General features: G+C 37.6%; 1 protein-coding gene across 14 annotated transcripts in view; it reads left to right on the top strand.

Moving 5' to 3' along the window:
- LOC147836503 (uncharacterized) overlaps nt 1–21,981 on the top strand; it is a 149,560-nt gene that overhangs the window by 29,663 nt on the left and 97,916 nt on the right. For 8 of the 14 annotated variants that reach the window (XR_015494203.1, XR_015494204.1, XR_015494201.1 and 5 more), the window contains one exon: nt 21,387–21,479. The exons of 5 other annotated variants lie outside the window; for them this stretch is intronic. Coding sequence is in view for 1 of the 9 variants with exons in the window: in XM_087258097.1 (XP_087114223.1) it covers nt 21,387–21,479 (93 nt within the window). In the remaining 8 variants the exon portion in view is untranslated. Of the gene's footprint in view, nt 1–17,063; nt 17,153–21,386; nt 21,480–21,981 lie in introns of all 14 variants that reach the window. One more of the 14 variants, XR_015494210.1, reaches the window with a different exon arrangement.

The raw sequence follows: 21,981 nt of genomic DNA, 5'->3' as shown, positions 1-21,981 counted from the left end.
TGAGTTGTGTTGCGATATAGGCCAGATTACGTATCAGAACGGCTTGTGTAACTGATTGGCTGGCGGCTTTTTCAAAGTCCAAAGACACCATAGTGTGTGGGGGTGTTATGTCAATCATTAATTGCGTGGATAATAAGAACGCTTAGAAATGGATCATAAAATGAGATATGAGAAATGTGACAGGGTTTCAGAGTAGCGCTTGTCTGTGCTAAAGTGACCAAGATGTTACTAAGGCATGATTTGGGTGATTCGGGAGGTTATGTATTGTAGGAGCTTACCCAGATGTCAAAACGGCATCAAATTGACATAAAGCATGTTGACAAAAACACGTCAAAATTGTAAATTGGTTTTATGTTAAAACATTGACGTCTTTTTGACTTTAATTCCTTGTCGACCATTAAAATAACGACAAAAAAGCAACATAGGCTCATTCTGAAAAATGTAGCCCTGTATACATTTCTACGTATGGCTGCATTTTGTCTTTAAAACGATCGCTACGGGGTCGTATGATGCCGTTTCTTTTCACGCTTATCAGCTAAAGATTTTCAGTTGACTGCACGCTTATCAGCTGACTGGCTTGCTTTTGAAAACAGTGTAGATGGGCGAAGGGAAGTGGATGGGGGCTGGTCAATTGGAGCTTTTGAAAACACTATTGGTTGGGTTTAGGGAAGGAGGAGGGTGGGTCAGTTGATCGGTCAGTAGTCAGTCGACAGCAGGCTCTAGTGGATTTACTTGAGAACAGCAGACACAAATAGCACTTACGAGAGAAATTTAAGATCTAACAAGTGTACACAGCGACCTCTGGTGGATTCGTGAAAACAAAAACTGCAAAATAAAACGTAGCAACGTAACAAAAACAGGACACGGCAGATTTAGTTATTTTTGGCTTTGTGGCTGTTCATCAAGACAACGAAAAGGTTTGTTTGAGCTCGGGTCGACCATGGCTCGTTATTATATGTATATATTATTACAGTGTAATGTCTCAGCTGTGTATTTAAAAAGGGCTATTCCTTTGTTTTTATTCTCCTGATTGTGTATGCGTTAGTGATGCATCTCTGTAAACCAATAGCGTTCACCTGCGCCTCTAACTCTGCCTTTTGGTACACTTTTGTTTGTGCTAGAAACCCTTTGCAAAGGGTAACCAAAAAGTGGTATGGTACGATTCGCTTTTATGTACCTTTTGACAGTGCTAATGGCCATAAAAGCGTACCGTATCGTACCACAAAAGAAATCTGTTTAATAGCATACACTGATCAAATAAAAAAGCTTGCAAATGTGTAAAAAAATATAATAATAATAAAATATAAAATTAATAATAAAATAAATAAATTCTTTAGTATTTTTTTAATTATTTTTTATTTTAAACGTGTATTTTACATGTTTTATGTTTGTTTTTAATTTCATTTAATTCATTTATCTATTTATTTTTTATTATTTTATTTTAACTAAGCATTTACATGCACATTTATATGTTGTCATGTTGCAGACTCTTTTATCCAAAGCAACTTACAGATGAAAATAATAGAAACGTTACAGATAACAGCGTTTACAGATCAGACATTTATTTTTTTTCATTCTTTTTTAACAAACAAGAAAAACAGTGAAGCAAACGGAATGTAAACATACATAAAGTACTAAATAACCCAAATGTTAGTAAAATAAGGGGAGTCCCAACTATTAAGTTAGCATTTTAACTAAAAATAATTAAACCAGCTCTTTGCTTTGTTTATATTTTACCCAAATTTAGTTTGAATGAGCACTTTTTGGAGTGTAGTTGTTAATGCAAACCACTAAAAGCCAATATCTTATTTCTTTACATAACCGTTAGGACATTCAGAGGAACATTTTGTTCATTTCTGTTTTTTCCAAGAACTGGAAAATGAAACAGGTTTGGGGCTACGTGTGGGTGATGATGATGACAGATTGTTCATCAACTAGTGTTAGAACTGTTCCTTTAAGAAATGGCAGAAAGCAGGTAAAAACAGCTCTCTACTGTATGTGGTTAAATGACGTATGTAAACAACCGTATCTGTTAACTGCAGATATGATAATTGAATATCCTGCATGTGAATTTGCATTCATATCAGTCACACAATGACAGCTACTTATTGTTTAGCTTGAATAAATAAGCTGAAGTTCAGGGAAGTTCATCTAAAAGGGCCAGTGGCTCTTATTTTCTTGAATGGGGAAATCTATAATAGACAAAACAATTTTAAATAACATGATAAAACATGTAACAAATCATTAGCATGTATAATAATAAATACTATTATTATTTAAAAATAACAATTTCTTGATGGGGCGAGGCAGTGGCGCAGTAAGTAGTGCGGTCGCCTCACAGGAAAAAGATCGCTGGGTCGCTGGTTCGAACCTCGGCTCAGTTGGCGTTTCTTTGAGGAGTTTGCATGTTCTCCCTGCCTTTGCGTGGGTTTCCTCCGGGTGCTCTGGTTTCCCCCACAGTCCAAAGACATGCGGTACAGGTGAATCGGGTAGGCTAAATTGCCCGTAGTGTATGAGTGTGTGTGTGAATGTGTGTGTGAATGTGTGTGTGCATGTTTCCCAGAGATGGGTTGCGGCTGGAAGGGCATCCGCTGCGTAAAAAAAACTTGCTGGATAAGTTGGCGGTTCATTCCGCTGTGGGGACCCCGGATTAATAAAGGGAATGAATGAATTTCTTGATGGGGAGGCACGGTGGCTCAGTGTTTAGCGCTGTTATCTTAGCGCAAGAAGGTTGCTGGTTTGAGTCGCGTCTTGGCCAGTTGGCATTTCTGTGTGGAGTTTGCATAGTCCGTAGTGTATGTGTGTGTGTAAATTAGAGTGTATGGGTGTTTCCCAGTATAGGGTTGTGGCTAGAAGGGCATCCACTATGTAAAACATATGCTGAAATAGTTGGCGGTTCATTCCGCTGTAACAACCTTTAAAATAAAGACTAACCCAAAGGAAAATGAATGGATGACTTTTTTGACCAAAAATGCTTGGTTGTTTTAATGAAAATATGGCCAAAATACACATATTCTCAAACCCAATCATTGAGTTTATTATTATTTTTAGTTAAAAATGTAACTCAGCATTTTTGTTTTTCCATATTGTACATAAATGTGAAATTGTCATAATATGAATGTCTTTTATGTCACTTTAGATCAGTTTAGTACATCTTTGGTTTACAGATTTACAGAAATACGTTCTTACAAAAATTTTTACAAAAATGCTTTACTTAATTAGACTTTTTTTCTTGTTTCTAATCCAAATATCAAAAAATAATTAAATCAAGAAGCATTTACTATAGACAAGCAAAAATACTGTTTAAAGAAATAATATACAAAAATTAAACGAGTTTTTCTTAAAACATGAACAAAATCTGTCACTGGGGAAAGCAAAATAATCTCGTTTCTTACCCTACTGGCAGATTATTTTGCTTGTTTTAAGGAAACAAACAAGTATGGCTTTATTATAATGATCTAGGTGCAAAGTCTAAAGCGCATGGCGCAAATGCATTAAGGGCTTGTCTGAATCCAGTTTTTGTCTGAATCCAGTAACAGTATTTCTGGTTTTATATCTTTATGTGTGTAATGTTTGAGAACCTAGCATGCATATTTCACGTGGATGGAGGTCAGTCTTCATCCTGAATCTTCGGCTCAGCATCTATAGGGCAGTGCTCTTAACTGTATAAACAGCTTAAATAAACAATAGCAAATGTCTGCTGTAAATGGTTCACCGGGTCAAATCGCCAGCAGCAGGGAGAAAACAGACTCCTTAAAAGCCTGACATCTTTTGCATATGATATAATGATGTACCATATATTTTGAGATGCGTTTTTGCCAGGGCCCATGATTAGGTGCCATTTCAGTTAACAATCGATTAACCGTTAACCTTAATAATGATAGATGTCTAAATGTAATTTATTCATGCATCATTTCTGAATATTATTATTTTCATTTATTATTACCATCAACCATTGCAAATGCACCTTTATGTAACATCAATGTTTTTTTTTTTTTTAAATGTGTGACGATTTTACCAGGGCTTATTTGTGCCGGAACAACCCGGATTTGGATCCGGCACCTCTGAACACCTCATTTTACCGATCCCTTTCCTTACTCGCGCCACCCTTCACCCACTCTTTACTTTCTTCCACTCTTCCCCCAACCCTCTTCACTTTCATCCACAACACCCGCCCCCCTGCTCTTCCCTTGGACCTGCTTGGACAACACTAAAATACATCACATCTGGTCGGCCGGTCATATACGGTCTAGTCGCAGGAATTTAAATATTTTAAAGAATTCCCAGCTCAAATCCCATCCAAATTTTCCCCAAATAGAGATGATTGGAACTCCACGCAGCTCCCGGACTACTCTCCATTGGATTTAAATGACTTCCGGTTTGTCGTGTGCAGTGGAAAGGCAGCTTTAGTTACGAGAGACGCCAGGGAAGCACGAGTGCAAATCACATTGAAAATGCTCAAGGAAAGCACATGCTCGCACTTTTCACTTGCGAGTTTTGGTCTTCGTCATCAGCACCTAAGGCTAGAATAACAACACATGCCAATGTTTGCATGTTCTCCTTGCGTTGGCATGGATTTCCTCCGGGTGCTCCAGTTTCCCTCACAGTTCAAAAACATGCGCTATAGGTGAATTGGAGAAACTAAATTGGCCGTAGTGTATGCGTGTGTGTGTGTGTGTGTGTGTGTGTGTGTGTGTAAATGAGTGTGTATGGGTGTTTTCCAGTACTGAGTTGCAGCTTGGAAACATAAAACATATGCCAGAATAATTGGCGGTTCATTTCGCTGTGGCAATAGCGGATTAAGCCGAAGGAAAATGAATGAATGATGCAAAATAATGTTTCCATACAGTTTATTATACAGCTCTACCTAGCAACATGACATTACAGTGTGTTAATGAAATAATAATACAGAGAGGCTTGGTGCGCAGGAAGTGAGAAAGTGTGTGAAAGTTGATTCCCACAGATTTGAGGAATGCGTGATTCAGTTTTGATCTGCACAGGCTTGTTTTACCAGCAGCATCCTGTAAATGCCGAACCCATTAATGTATAATGTGTGTGTGTTCTTTGGATACTCTTACTGTTCTTTCATGACATTTATGGAGTAACTAACGCTTTAGGCCTTGGTAAACAAATAAACCGCCGCCTCTCCCAGTTCCATGTTGGATAATGGCAAAGCGCAGATGATTTAGCTGGATTACGCTCAATTGGATTAACTGATATCCTTGGTAGAACATGAATGAGCACATTCTTTCCCATAGGAAAAGACATGAGGGTGTGAATAGGTGATGATATCTTTGCAAATTGGAGAAAGAGAGAGAGAGAGAGAGAGCCCTGTGGTAAAGGTGGGCAGTATTTGCATTTCTCAAGGAGTGGTTGTGATGTTAAACTGCCATCATTTATAAAACACACATTCTTTCCCTTTTTTATCTTCACTCTAACAGTTTCTTTCTCTTGTTTATTTTTCAGTTCTTTGCAAGTTCATTTATTTTAGGTGGGTGAGGATATGGCTTATTCATTTATTTATTTTTCTTCAGCTTAGTCACTTATTTATCAGGGGTTTCCACAGCAGTATGAACCGCCAACTATTCAAGCATAAGTTTTACGCAGCGGATGCCCTTAAAGCCATACGCAGCCGAAACCCAGTACTGGGAAACACCCATACACTTTCACATTTACGCACACACCCATACAATACAGGCAATTGAATTACTCCAAATCACCTATAGCACATGTCTTTGGACTGTGGGGGAAACCGGAGCACACAGAGGAAACCCACGCCAACACAGGGAAAACATGCAAAGTTCATACAGAAATGCCAACTGGTCCAGCCGGCACTCAAACCAGAAACCTTCTTGCTGTGAGGGGACAGTGCTAACCACTGAGCCATCGTGCCGCCGGTTATGGCTAAGTTTTTATAATATATTTATATAATTATAAATTAGATGTATAATTTAATTCCATGTAAACTTGACTTTTAAGAAAAACTATAACAATTTCTTAAAAAATATCTCTCTCATTAACTCATTAACATCTGACTTTTTTTTAAATGGTTATGTGCTTTTTTATACAGTGTATGTAAACTTCTAGTTTCAACTGTACCTCATTGTAGCTAAAATCTAAGACATTATATATTGATATATATGTTATTGCAGTAAAAATGCAAATTTTCTAATGGTGCAAACAATCCAAGATAAATGAGGACACTGTAAATAAATGCAGGGTTCCACACCATTCATTTTGTCCCAACACAAATCGATTAGGTAGACTTAACAAATTGAAGTGGTTGGAACATAAAACAATGGAGTTGTCCCATTTGTCCAACAATTAAATGCACTGTAAAAATGCTGGCTTCCACAGTTACTTCATGTTATCTCAATACAAATCAGTTGAGTCAACTTGTTTTTTTTTTTATTCATTTAAGTGGATTGAACATAAATCATTTAAGTTGTCCCAAAAAAGCCAAAATAATTGTGTTTTGACTTTATGTACTTTATATATGTAGTTTAAACATATAGCGAAAGTCATTTTTGAGTGTTTGAACAAGCAGCAAAATCATTTTTTCTGAGTGAATTATCAACAATTTTTTGAATGTTTAGTTGTTTTATGTGTTTGTTTATCTGACTTTTTTTACTTACCAACAACTGTTTCCATTTCTGTTGTTTATATCATCAAAATAAATATTATTTTCTCACTGTAAAAATTCCAGGGTTCCACGCAAGTTATCCCAACACAAATCAATTAAGATTAAGTAGATTTATCATAAAACAATAAAGTTGCCCCCAAAAATATCAATAATTGTGTTGTTTCAGCTCATTGTAAATAAGTAGTTTGAACAAACTGCAAGCGCGGCATGGTGGCTCAGTGGATAGCACTGTGGCCTCACAAAAAGAAGGTCGCTGGTTCGTGTCCCGGCTGGGTCAGTTGGCGTTTCTCCCACAGTCCAAACACATGCTCTATAGGTGAATTGAATAAATAAGTGTGTATGGGTGTTTCCAAATACTGGGTTGCGGCTGGAAAGGCATCCGCTGCGTAAAACATATGCTGGCTAAGTCGGCGGTTCATTCCGCTGAGGTGACCTCTGAAATAGAGTAAAATTGCAAAAAAAAAAAAAAAAACTTTCGACATTGCAAATATGGAGTTCCACACCATTCATATTGTCCCAACACAAATCGATTAAGTTAACTTTAGAGATTTAACAAATTTAAGTTTAATGAACATAAATTAATTTGTCCCCACAAAATCTCAATAGTTGTGTTATTTCAGCTCATTTTAAATAAGTAGTTTGAACAAGCAACAACAACAAAAATGTTGTGTCGAGCATCCTAGATAATTTTTTATGGGTTTCTATGATAGCTAGAATGTAGACAGTACCCTTGTCAAGGAAACTTTAATGTAAATTTTAGTGGGTTTTGGAGTAGACCTGAACTTAAGTTACTTAAGAACTCAAGTTAGCATTATATAACATCAGTGACTCAGTGACAGTACTGCAGGTTTTGACCCAGGTGAAGTGACTCAAGCTTTGGGTTTAAGTGTTTAGTGCTGTTATGAATGCAGCATTTGTGGTTTCTCTGAGTCAACAGTACAGTTTCAGGAGCTATTACTATATTGAATGAGTGTCATTTTCTGCAGAGGAGCTGTGGATGATTTCATTAAGTTGCTGAGTACGAATTGTTCTCGAATGTTAACAGGATGCTAATATCTGCTTTTCAGTTAACCTCAATTAAACCGCTGGAAAGTTTTTTTTTTTATTCTTTACTTTCGCTTAAGATGCCCAGGGGTTTTATGTTTGAGTTTTTTCTTTTCTTTTTCTTTCACTCTTTGGACTGTGATTTTTGTAGTAAAATCTTTCTCCAAAAGACTATGCAGTAACATTTTTAAGTACCATTTTCCACTATTAACTTGGTTATCACCTGCATATTAAAAAGATATTGGCTGTTTATTAGTACTTACAAAGTACCAAATCAAATCACTTTTACTGTCACATCATGATCAGCACGTGTGCTATGATAAGTGAAAAGCTTAGGTGTTGCCTCCAGACAGTGCAAAATACTTACAACATACAACAACATACTTCCAAAAAACAAGACAATGTACAATTGGCAATGTTGACAGCAGTACGTAGAGGACAATGAATAGGTGTACACATAGTCGTAGGCAGTATTGTTTCAAGTATGGATTGGTTAAAGTGCAGTGCATGCTACATCTTGATAGTATGCAGTAAGGTGTATGGAAAGAGTTTGTGCGAGGTGTGTTAAGTGTTCATCAGCCTGATAGTCTGCGGAACTGTCTGCCTGAGGGTAGCAGAGAAAAAAGTCTATGCCTTGGGTGGCTGGAGTCGCTGATGATTCTCTTGGCTTTCTCTTGGTAGATGTCCTGGAGGGAGGGAAGCTCACCTCCTATTACGTGGCCAGCAGTTCGCACAATCCTCTGTAGGCCTTTGCGATTGCTGCTGGTGCTGTTTCCATACCAGGTGGTGATACAGCCAGACAGGATGCTCTCCACAGTGCAGGTGTAGAACGAGCGGAGGATGTGGGGGCTCATTTTAAATCTCCTGAGATGTCTGAGGAAGAAGAGGCGTTGTTGTGCCTTCCTCAGCACTGGGTCTCTGTGAGCAGTCTATGTCAGATCTTCAGCGATATGTACTCCAAAAACATCTTATTCATTCATTTTCTTTTCGGCTTAGTCCCTTTATAAATCTGGGGTCGCCACAGCGGAATGAACCGCTAATTTTGCCTACACTTAATGCCTACACATTCACCTATAGTGCATGTCTTTGGACTTTTGGGGGAAACCGGACCACCCGGAGGAAACCCATGCCAACACTGGGAGAACATGCAAACTCCACACAGAAATGCTAACTTACCCAGTCGAGACTCTAATCACTAAGCCAACGTGCCGCCTATGAACTAAAATAATTGGATCTAAATCCTGCGTGGCATGCATGTTTCAATAACACATCCCATAATGACTAATTAGGTCAAAGGGGCAAGAGGTGATCTTTTGTGGTTCGTCGAACTCCTCCAAAACATGAGCATCTACACTATGTAAATAATCTAAATGTTTTTTTTTTCACAGTGGTAGAAAGTGCATAACCCCAAACCTTCACACCTGTATTTACCATCATCTAATTGTGGTTGGATTGACAAAAATGCACCTTAAAGTGAAAGTTCACCAAAAAAATTAAAATGCACTCACTATTAACTCACCCTCAAATGGTTCCAAAACGTAAGCTTTCTTTCTTCTGTTGAACACAAAAGAAGATATTTTGAAGAATGTTGGAAACCTGTAACCATTGACTTCCATCGTTGGAAAAGCAAACACTATGGATGTCAATGGTTACAGGTTTCCATTCATTCATTCATTCATTCATTTTTCTTCAGCTTAGTCCCTTTATTCATCAGGGGACACGACTGCGGAATGAACCATCAACTTATCCAGCATGTGTTTTAAACAGCAGATGCCCTTCCAGCTGCAACTCAGTACTGGGAAAACACCCAATATACTTTCTTATTCACACACATACACTACGATTTATGCCCATTTAGTTTATTACAGGTTTCCAACATTCTTCAAAATATCTTCTTTTGTGTTAAATGTAATGTGTATTTATATAGCGCATTTACCGTGTATGACCATATGCCCAAAGCGCTTCATAATCATGAGGGTGGTCTTTCCACACTTCCACCAGTGTGCAGCATCCACTTGGATGATGTGACGGCAGCCACAGGACAACGGCGTAGTGTGCTCACCACACACTATAGGTGGAGTGGAAAGACAGTGATAGAGCCAATTTGGTGGATGGGAATGATTGGGAGGCCATGATGGTTAAGGGCGGACAGAGAATTTGGCCAGGACACTGGGGTTACACCCCTACTCTTTACAAGAAGTACCATGGGATTTTTTTCAACGACCGGTTTTGGGATGCAGGGTGATATGGCTGGTGTTTCACCAGAATAAAGAAACCTATAAAGGTTTAGAAACACTTGACCATTCTCATTTCTGTGTGAACTATCCCTTAAAGATGCATTTTTGTCAAACCAAACATGTTTTAAACAAGTAATGGTTGAGTAAATGATGACAGAATTTTCATTTTTGGGTGAACTATCCTTAATTCAAGTCTGAACATGCCTGATAATATTACCTATATTGTAAGATTACTATAATTTGGAGCTCAAGGAAAGAAATGTGATCACAAGTTGTAATAGGAAAGTAAGAGATGTAAAACAGCTTCCTACACATGCTTTTAAAGAGATACTCTGAGAAGATATCAAACTACACCATGTTTTTTTTTTTTCTCGATATGGATCAACTACATGCAAGAAATGCTCACCGAAACCATGAATAATTCAGTCCCCCCGATGGAACAAAAGAGAGTGTGTGAAAGGCATAAAAAAACGGACAGGGAAATTGGGCTTGGGGGCATTTAAAGCTGTATGATGACATGTACTAACAGAACTTTGGTGGTTTGTTTCTGGCACCAATCTGAATGCGGCACAAGGAATTTGGGCCTGTGTGGGAGTGAGTTTGATTGGTGCGAGCAGTACTAACTTGTATGTGTATTCGTGTGGGTTAAGATACAGAGAAATGGATTTAGGATTGGGTAACGTTAGCGGATGTGTTTTCGCTGATAACATTGTCGCTTCATGACTGTTGAGAAATGCATGCCTGGAATAACTGAACTGAACAGAATGTCTCACCACAAAGCCCGATCATGCAAAAATCAAGAGCTGTTGTGTTTGTTGGGAGTTTATTGTTTTATTTACATGGTAAATTTGCTTTTCACACACACACACACACACACACCCATACCCTTTAAAAACCACAGCACACAAACACACACACACAAACGTTTACACTCCCTTCGTAGGTGTGTTATCTCTGGCCTGTTTCCTTCCCTGTAGCTCACACCTTAGTTTGCTGGTTGGTCTTTTGCCCAATTTGGTCTTTTTTAATATGCGTCATTGGCTCTTTTACCATTTTGGAGAGGTGGTACAATCAATGTGTGATGCGCTCGTGTGTCCGTGGTCACACTTTCCAGGGTGTTTATGACCTCTTTATGTGTTTGTCTTTTCACTATAAACCTCAGTTCAAACCACCTGCAGTTCGACAGCTTGAGTTATTCAGTCCAGCAGCTGCAGAGGTGCCCATTCTTCATTTATCACACACAAAACACACGTCGCATTAATGTTAATGAAAATGCTATCATCATTATTCACCTTTGTGTTGCTTCAGACCCGTGCTTTTACTTCTGTCAAGCACAAAAAGAGGCATTTTGAAGAATGTTAATGCTGCTTGCATTTTATATCAGTAGTTCTCAACTGGTTTGGCCATAGGACCCACATTTTTACAAGGTCATCAAGCCGCGACCCAAATTGACCAATAAGTCATAAGAAAATCACCAAGATTTACAATTAAACAATATTTACTACTGTCATTTAACACATTGTATCAAATTATAGTAATATTACAGAGTAAAAACGTCAAATACTGTAAACAGTGGTTAGGGTATGGAAAAGTTAAGGGACCATTAACTAAACTGAACTGTTTATTAAACATTAACACTGATCCTGTTGATAAGAACAAACCAGCAAATTAAAGTAAAATTATTAAAATAATCATAACCATTTTTATAATAATCACCAGTTATTTGCTCTTCTGCTTTTGTGTTGGCTTTCTTGGCCTTTGCTATACGGTGAGCACAGTAAGATGAGCGGAGTGCCTGTACTTGTTTTGAACATAATGATGTTCGGCACTTTTGTGATGCCCTCAGCTATTAGTCGTCTTTGAAAATAGTCCACAGGTTTGTCCTTGCAACTGGGATGTTTGGTTTCTAAATGTCGTTTTAATTTAGAGGGTTTCATGCTCTCTTGTGAGAGCACCTCACTACATATGACACACTGAGGCTTTAAGCCTTTTTTGTCGTCAATATAAATCCACACTTTACATATTCGGGGTCGTACTTGCGCTGAAATTTTACGTGAAACGGTACGGTTGTCACACGCGCATTTCAAAATAAAAGTCAGATAAAATCTAAATAAGTAAAAAATTAAACTTTTGAAGTTTTTTTGATCACACACTCCGCGACCCACTGAAAATGTTCCGGGTCACGACCTACTAGTTGAGAAACATTGTTTTATATTATGGAAATATGTGGAGATCTATATTTTTAAGCTCAAGAAAGGACAAAAAATGTATGAATTATTCATATTTGAAGAGATTTTTAAATAAAATAAGAAGCGATATATTGTTCTTCCAGTGTTGGTGTGGGTTTTCTCCGGATGCTCCGATTTCCCCCACGGTCTCAAACTCAATTTGCCTGGGGGCCGGTGGAGGCAGAGTCTTGGTGAGGCTGGGCCGCACCAGGTTTTCCACAAGAAATTAATTATATTATTATTTTTAATCTGTTTATTTTTTCAGCTTATTTTTTTGTAAAAAATTATTGGAATTTTTTAGCACAAAATAAGCTGAAAAAATAAACAAATTAAAAATTAATAGGAAAATAAGTAGATCAATAATAAATAGTAATAATAATAATAATAATAATAATAATAATAATAATAATAATTAGATTGGAAGGTGAATCTAAAACTGAAGATTGGATCCAAGATTGCCGACTTCAAAATGGCCAAAAGTTCAAAAGTTTGCCCCCTCACATATACTAATGTGCCACACACAGGACATTAAAATCACCAACCATTCCCATTTTATTAAGGTGTATCCATATAAATGGCCCACCCTGTATAATAAATATTGTTTGTTGTTTTTCATGTCTGCAGATGCAACATCAATTTATCCTTTTAAGTCATTTTTGACTGCTGATCTTTGCATATTTAAACCCGACAAGACGAGCACTCATTTTATATAAAAAATTTTGGCTATGCTCATCAGAGCAAAATATCTTGTTTGGTGTTTTGGAGAAGAAAGGAAGTAAAGTATGGGATGACATACAAGGCAAGGCTGAGTAAATGTTGACACTTTGGTTTCTTTTTAGTGTGATTGTTTTTTTTTTTTTTTCACTGATTCGGTTAAGGACAAAGGTTTTCGGTTATCTATATCTCCCCTGGCCAGAGGCATCTGAAACACTATCGCGATATGCCACAGTCATTTACAATATGGCATAAACTAACTAGAATAAGATAAGGACAACAGTCAAACAACAAACGTCTGGAAGCTATAGATGACTCATTGTTCTGAGAATAACAGTGCAGGCGTATAAAACATTATTAGAAAAGGTTGATAGTAAAGGTCCAAGCACACACTGTAAGCGACAATGTGATTTCTTGGAATATTAGCCAGAGCTAAGGACTGTAAAACACAATAGGTGAGGATATCCAATGCTAAGGCATTCACTTTCAGTAATAAGCGAGATTTTTGTGGCACAGGTAAAAAGAGAAGCTTAACAGCCGGCTAATGGGAGGTCAAAACTGGATCCTTGTATATTGTAATGCTTGAGCGCTAGTCGTATGCCTTCGCCATAGTGACTCATAAAGTTGAAAAGAGCCGTGACTAATGTGACTCAAAGTGTAAACATAATGGACAAACCGAAGCGCTTTGAAAATCTCCCTTCTGTTTGGACAAGGAGCGGCAAGGACACAGTGACAGTTGTGTTGGCAGAGGGGAATGAATTGACCTACTTTCAGGATGACCGAGTCTTGATGAAGCTGCAGCTTAAATAAGTGAATATATCCAGTTTACAAGTGGGACTGATAGTCATGCAACTTGCTTTTGACATTTTGACTACTTAAATAAATTCATGTCTTGTGCACTTTAACCCTTGTGTGCTATTGAGGATGTTTTTATCCACTCTGGGGTGATTTTGAGCCTTAATCTGGCCACAACTTTCTCTGTGTTTTAACAAATGGAATGATTTTTTGCTGACAAATCTTATTCTTACACATGTTTTTGTCTTAATGACTTCAATTAAAACAACATTTTTTTTGACTGCAAAGCCATGATACCATATTATCATGAATTCTTGATTGTCAGGGATTTGTCCTGTTGTGAAGGGGTAACATTAGCATTTGAGCAAAAAAAGCTTAGTTTCAGTCCACTAAAAATCATATGGGCTGATTTTCTGCTTTTACCACTTTGTCCAGTAGCTCGCCATGTAAGTCAAAGGATTTCAGACGCAGAGCGGAGTTGAGCTTGACGAGTCTGGTGAAGAATGGTTCTAGAAAGGGGGTAAGACAAAAACAAAAGCCAAAAAATAAGATCAATAACACTTAATAAATAAATAAGTAAATAAAAGTAAATACCATGGTGACAATGTGGTAAAATCTGAAAACGTGGTAAAAATCAGGCTGCCGCGGGGGCTTTTGAAACACTGTCAGTTGGGTTTAGGGAAGTGGCTGGCCGCTGGTCAATCTGATGCCTTTGAAAACACTATTGGTTGGGTTTAGGCAAGTGGGTGGCCGCTGGTCAATCTGATGCCTTTGAAAACACTATTGGTTGGGTTTAGGGAAGGGGGGTGGGGTGATCGGTTGATCAGTCAGTTCAATCCCTCGATAGCGGCCTCTGTTGGATTTACGTGAGAACTGCTGGTACGAATGGCATTCGCAAGAGAAATTTGAGATCTCAAAAAGCATCCATAGTGGCCACTGATGGATTTGCGAAAACAAAAACTGCAAAAAAAAAAACTGCAAAAAAAACATAACTCCTAGGATGTATTTGGTGCTCTTCAGATATGTATATAAGGGTACGTAATCAGAATGAACCTGGCTTGAGTTTTTAGGATATTTTGAGTATCCGGGTTGTTGCTATACAGTTGATGTAATGTTTTAGATGCTACGGTATTCTCTGTGGTTGCCAGGGTGTAACAATTGTGTTGTTTAGGCGTTCTCTGTATTTGCAAGGATAATGCTATTTAAGTAATTTTGGGTGAATGCCAGAAGAAGTTCTTGTGTGTGTCTGGGGCATTTTCTTTGCAGTTTTATCATCAGTAAGTTGGAAACATTAATTTAATCACTTAGAAAAGCAACCACACACTTCTCCTCAGCAAATGGTGTAAGATGAGTAATGGTGAAAAGATGAATGGCCTGCTTAAGGTTGGGTGATTGTAAAAATCCCTAACCCTACACCAAACAATAGCAGAAGTAAAGTGTACTTACCCTCATTTAATAACGAACAAAAAGTGTGTAAAACTACTACACAAAAGACGCACTATAAGAGCAAAAGCGCTGCAGGGAAAGGTGTTTCAGGAAAGCGCATGTGGCTCAGAGCTTCTCAGATTTTGTTTTCAGACACAAGCATGACACAGTTTACTCTTATCATGTGAATACAACAAATCTAATTCTCATCTTACACTGTCGTATGCCTCCAAATGCAGACACAAACAACAAACATCTGCGTTTCACCCACTTCCTGTTAGAGAAGATAGAAAGACTTCCTGTTTTTATGCGGCTCCTGCGGTTACAAATTAATTGTGGATGAGTTTTGTTTTACTATATGTGACCTTTCTGCAGCATACGCACAAATTAGTACACAAACAAGCCGAGGTCATGTTGATAAGGTGTGTGTAATCTACTAATATGACCAACTCAAAGCTTCTCTGGAAGTTCAATGAAGATGCAAACACCAGTAAACTGATGGCCCATGCTGTTTCTGATCCTTAATAAGATAATTTTGTTTTTTAAAATAATTTTTAGAGGTCAAATTAAAACTAAAATCTAAAACTTGATATAAAATGTTTGAGTTTTTTGATGATAACCTATGCATAAAAGCTAGACCAGACAATGAAGATGCTAATATTACTGGATTTTAAAGCACCAAATATGTCCCAGCAGGTAAGATTTTTGCAGTTTTTGTTTTCACAAATCCACTAGAGGCCAGTATATGCTTTTTCAGATCTCAACTTTCTCTCGCAAGTGCAATTCACGCCTGTTGTTCTCACGTAAGTCCACCAGAGGCCGCTGTCGACTGACTGGCTGAATGACTGACTGAACGATCAACTGAACCACCCTCCTTCTTTCCTAAACCCAACCAATAGTGCTTTCACAAACACCAGTTGACCAGCGCCCACCGACTTCCCTAAACCCAACAGACAGTTTTAAAACAGTCCAGAAAAAGAAAAGCCCTCTTCTGAAATCTTTAACACATTTCCAGATTTGATCACATTTTCACCTTTATTTACTTGATTATTTTATAATTTGGCTTCTGTTTTTGTCTTACCTGCTTTCTCGAACTGTTCTTCGCCAAACTCGAACCTTGTCGTCGTGGTCAGTTCCTCTCTGCATCTCAAGCTACTGGTCAAAATGGTAAAGGCAGAAAAGTCGTCTAAACTAAGGTAATCGGCCAGCTGGTAAGCGTGAAAAGGAGCGCAATCATACCACCCCGATGTGTTCATTTTAAAGACGAAATGCAGCCATGCGTACTTCTGGCTACATAACTGGCAATTTCCAGAAATGTATATAGGGCTACGTTTTTAGAATGACCCTATGTTACATTTTTCACAAGATGAAAAAAAGTCTTTACTGTCTCTAGTGTGTGTATGTGAAGATTCAGCTCAAAATACAACACAGATAATGTTTTATAACTCTCTGAAACTTCCTCTTTTAGGCTTTGATCATGATTGTGCAGTTTTGGTGACTGTCGCTTTAAATTTAAATGAGATTGTGCTCTTTTCAGAAGAGGGCGGAGCTACACATACCTATGTGTCAGCATAGTGGCAGATTCAAAATAAACACTAAGGTCCTATGCTAATGAGACAGAGATGGTCACTAATGGATGGGGCTTCCCCCCTGTGATGACACGTACAAAGGGAGAATGTCAATCGAAGCGTTTCTGCAGGCTGTTTTATCAAGTGTGGTTATAAAAATAAAACTAATACAATTTTACCATTAGAAGCTGGTTATATTTACAGACTGTTGCCAAACAACTGTTCTAACCCCTTATAAAATTGATTTTTGCATGATAAATGCCCTTTAAAGTGAGTAAAACTTTGTGGTTGGGTCATTTAATATGTTGTAATCAACTTTAGGCCATTTTAGGCCATGCTGACTTTTTAAACTTTTTTCTATTGTTTCTGTTTTGTAAAGTTTTTTTCTGTTCACTGGCCTTGATATTAGGGAAAACAGAGAGCTCTGAAGAAACCGTAGGAGGAAAGGACTTGAAAAGGACACCTTCCTCTGCTCAGACCGGGAAAAGCAAAGTATATGTATGTTGCCAGTTAGTCACACCTAAAACATAGGATTTTACTAAGTAATATAAATGTTGTGGATCACATATAAAAGAGCATGATCAATTTAATCCGTGTTAAAAAATAACTGACATTTCAGAGGTAATTACCTTTTTTTGGTGTAATGAATGCACATATTGAGAATTATATTGGGCCAGACGGAATGTGCGGACGTTTTCTGATATTTCTGCATAGAATTTTGGTAAAAATCGGTGGACTTCTGCAGAATTATTTTGGGATTATCATACCTAAAACCTTAAAATGTGAAATAAAAAATTATATCTTTTTAATTTTTATTGAATATTTTAAAGGCAAATACAATTAGATTCACTTTATTTGGTAAATATAGCAAGTCTCTCATAAAATATATCTACTAAAAGACATAAAATATTACTGTACAAACTGCATTGTACATTAATCAGAAGAACATTTTCATATTTCCAGGCGCACACAGTAGAAAACATCTCACAGTGAGAGTTGTGCGTGCCTTTCAGTGCAATGTAGACAAAAGATATGTTAGATGAATTATTATTAAAATGATTATGTATGTATGATTTCCCAGAGATGGGTTGCAGCTGGAAGGGCATCTGCTGCGTAAAAAAACTTGCTGGATAAATTGGCGGTTCATTCCACTGCGGCGACCCCGGATTAATAAAGGAACTAAGCCGACAAGAAAATGAATGAATGTATGTATGAACGCAAATGGCACCAACAGTTAATCTCAATACCTACCTACCTAATATAAAGCTTGAAATTACGTAAGATGTGATAACCGTAAAAGCATGATTATTCTTTAGACTATATAACCGTACAACCAAAATCTATAATTGTTGCATCCATAATTGTTAAGCAGTTCAAAAAATAACATATGAATGTGTCTGGATGTAGAAGAAGCATACATCAGCAATGCACTGCTTTTGTTGTGCTTTGAAATACAACATTTAAATGTTTGTAAAAAAAGTCTATTGTACAATGCAGTCATTTCATGTAGTTTCAAAATACAATATATGACCATTTTAATGTATAAAAAAGCTACCCTGAGTGTCTTAAGGAGCAACAATACAGCATATGAGCTCTTATATGCAGTTGTGTCATCACTCATATAGCAAGTCCTATCTCTCCGGCCCTTCAGTTAGGATGCTTTACTCCGGCCCCATGACAAACTTAATTAAATAGCCCTGGTGTAATACAGAAACAAATATTTATACATGCCACAATGCGCAGCTTTCTGTTATCACTTTCAAAAGAAGGACACAATGAGAAGAGATGTAAGTCTTCACTGCTTTCCTTGCGATAAGAAGTGTGTGGACGAATAATACAGTACAGTTCCCTTTAATGTATACGAATAGCCCCCTTTAATGTATATTTCAAAGGAAATCAAAGAAAAGTCTGGAGCGATGCCAAAATGAAGTTCATCTGGAGTTTGGTTTAGCCATTCAAATCTCCCTTTCCAAAGCAACCTTTCAAGAAAAAACAAAGAATGAAAACGGAATTCACTATGAGTACATTGGGTCCTTAAGACCACTCACACAAACGTTTTTCACACCCACATCAATTCTTGCAAACTCCGCTTTGATCTCTGTCGTCATTCGCACATAGGTGTTGGAAAACCTGAGATTAAAATAAGGCAGCCGTCTCGAAAATGGCATTTGGTGTGAAGAGATGAAGACCCTACTCATTGCAGGCACTGAAAGACTATAAACACTTGATATTAACTTTTCATAATCTCCATCTCTCTTTGAGGAATCAATGTGTCCTCTGCAAGAAAAAGCCAACTAGAGGCAAAAACGTAAATAGAGCATCTGTCTGCGGTTACAGGAGCAAGCCTACGCAACAAACAACAAAGAGCCTACGTATTACAGAAAAGAGCCTACACTAAAGGGAAATCGCACTCGTGTGCATGTGTTTATTTGTGTTAGCTCTGTGGGTCGCTCTTTTTTTTGCCTCACCGCAGAGCTGCAGAGGCCTGAGAGGAAGTTTCCAGTGTGGTTAACATGACGAGGGGCTTGGAGTCCAGGAAGTTCATGTTGGAAGTTTTAAACGTTCATTCATAAGTTCTCCTTTATACATTTTGATGAAGCGTTCTGGGAATTTTATGGTGTTTTTATATGATGTTATTGTTCTCTGGTGGATTATTAAACAGTAAAATGTACAATAACATGGTCAAAATGTCCACAGATGTATATTAGAAGTGGTACTTCAGCCATATCTAAAGAATAGAATACCAGATTGAAGAGCATTGACCCTTTTGAATGGGTCAGAAAGCAATGAATGACCTAGAAACTGCATACAAAGCTCAAAGGAAGTCTTCACATTTTTGTTTAAACAGTTGAGTTTTACTATTTTTGTATCCCTTCAGCCAATGTCCATGTCTGGTGGGAGCACATTTAGCTTAGCTTAGCATAAATCATTAAATCAGATTAGACCATTAGCATATCACTTTAAAATAACTACAGTTTTGATAATTTTCCTTTTTAAACTCGACTCTTCTGTAGTTGTATTGTGTAATAAGAGTGACGGAAAATGAAAAGCTGCTATTTTCTAGGTTAATATGGCTAGAAGACTTGAACGTCGACAAAGTGGAAGCTGGTCTAATATATAGTGGAAGTTTGTTTCACAAGTCGTGGACAGAATCACCAATAATGCCTTAGCAACCACCTAGAAACAACTCAACAAGCGCCCTCATATCAACATAGAGTCATCAATAATACCTTAGCAACCATCTAAAAAGCACTTAAAACTGCCTAGCAACTGCATAACAACATAGAATCACTAATACTGCCTTAGCAACCACCTATAAACATAGAAACACTAATAATGCTTTAGCAACCGCCTAGAAACAAAATAACTAATAATGCCTTAGCAACCACATTGAAACACTAATAATGCCTTAGCATCCACCTAGAGACAGAATCACTAATAATGCCTTAGCAACCACCTAGAGACAGAATCACTAATAATGCCTTAGCAACCACCTAGAGACAGAATCACTAATAATGCCTTAGCAACTGCCTAGAAACATAGAATCACTAATAATGCCTTAGCAACCACCTAGAAACATAGTCACAAATAATGCCTTAGCAACCACTTAGAAACATAGAAACACTAATAATTCCTTAGCAACCACCTTGAAACAGAAACACTAATAATGCCTTAGCAACCACCTAGAAACATAGAAACACTAATAATGCCTTAGCAACCGCCTTTAAAACATAGAATCACTAATAATGCCTTAGCAACCACCTAGAAACATAGTCACAAATAATGCCTTAGCAACCACCTAGAAACAACTTATAACAATAAAACAACCTCATATCTACATAATCAGAATCATTAATAATACCTTAGCAACCACAAATAAACCTCCTAAAACAACCTAGCAACAGCATAACAACAAAGAATCACTATAATATATATAATATACATAATATATATAATATATATAATATACACTATAATAATAGCTTAGCAACCACCTAGAAACAACTCAAAGCAGTGACCTCATATCAACATATTAGAATCATTAATAATACCTTAGCAACCATCTAAAGACCAATTATTACAATCCAGCAACTGCATAGCAACATATTAAAAATGCATTAGCAACCGTCTAGAAACATAGAATCACTAATAATGCCTTACCAACCACCTAGAAACATAGAATCACTAATAATGCCTTAACAACCACTTAGAAACAACTCAAACAAACAAGTGAAACATATGAGCATAATAAGAGTCATTAATAATACCTTAGCAACCATCTAAAACCACATAAACAGCCTAACAACTCCATAGAGACATATAATCAATAATAATGCCCTAGCAACCACCTAGAAGCAACTCAAAACAAACAAGCGTCCCTTATATTGGCATAATTAGATTCATTAATAATACCCTAGCAACCAATTAAAAACCACTTAAAACAACCTAGCAACAGCATAGCAACATATAATCACTAATAATGCCTTAGCAACCACCTAGAAACAACTCAAATCACTCCGGCAACTTAATAGAGTGTAATATCTTAGCAGCTATTATATCTAAGCAGCTAGCGACATGTTGGCATCATGCTGGCTGTGTTTTGCAAGAGTGCGCAGAAAGTGAAATGTGGCTCCGCGTCTGTGATGGCCATCATAAAGGGGTCACTCATGCTTGACTTTCCCTTCTGTCTCCATCACTCTCACTCGTTCTCCCCTGTTTTTTTTCTCTCCAGCGCTTGGAGAAGTGGCACACACAAGCGTTTGTCCAGATGATCTGCACTAACAGGGTTTTGTTTGGACAGGAGCTTCTCTCCGCAGGGAACAAGGTGACAGTTCATCAGCTCAAGCACACTTAATAATAATGGGACCAACTCAGATTTGGGGATGGAAATGTGATTGGCCCACAATATGCATGCTTATATGTCTGACACAGGCTTATAGGAACCTGCCCTCTGTAGTGATGACGAATGAAGCAGATTATTTTGAAACGGGTGGTATTTTACGTATATTAGATGGATGCTAGCAACGTTTCACTTATAGATTTAGCGGATAAAACCAAGGACCACAGGAAGGGGGGCACTCAATGAGTTTGCTCAGAAGTCATTGTGAAGTTAACTAATAGCTGGGCAAGCATGAATATTTCATTTCATTCATTTCCCTTAGTCCCTTTATTAATTAGGGGATGCCACAGCAGAATGTACCGCCAACTTATCCAGCATGTGTTTTAGACAGCGGATGTCCTTCCAGCTGCAACCCATCACTGGGAAACACCCACACAGTCTCATTCACACTTATACACTATGGGCAATTTAGCTTACCCAGTTCACC

This window comes from Danio rerio, chromosome 6 (genome assembly GCF_052040795.2).
Source record: "Danio rerio strain M-AB ecotype USA chromosome 6, GRCz13ab, whole genome shotgun sequence".
NCBI classification, from domain to species: Eukaryota; Metazoa; Chordata; class Actinopteri; order Cypriniformes; family Danionidae; genus Danio; species Danio rerio.
Note: the sequence above shows the minus strand (reverse complement) of the source record. Positions and strands in the feature narration are given on the sequence as shown.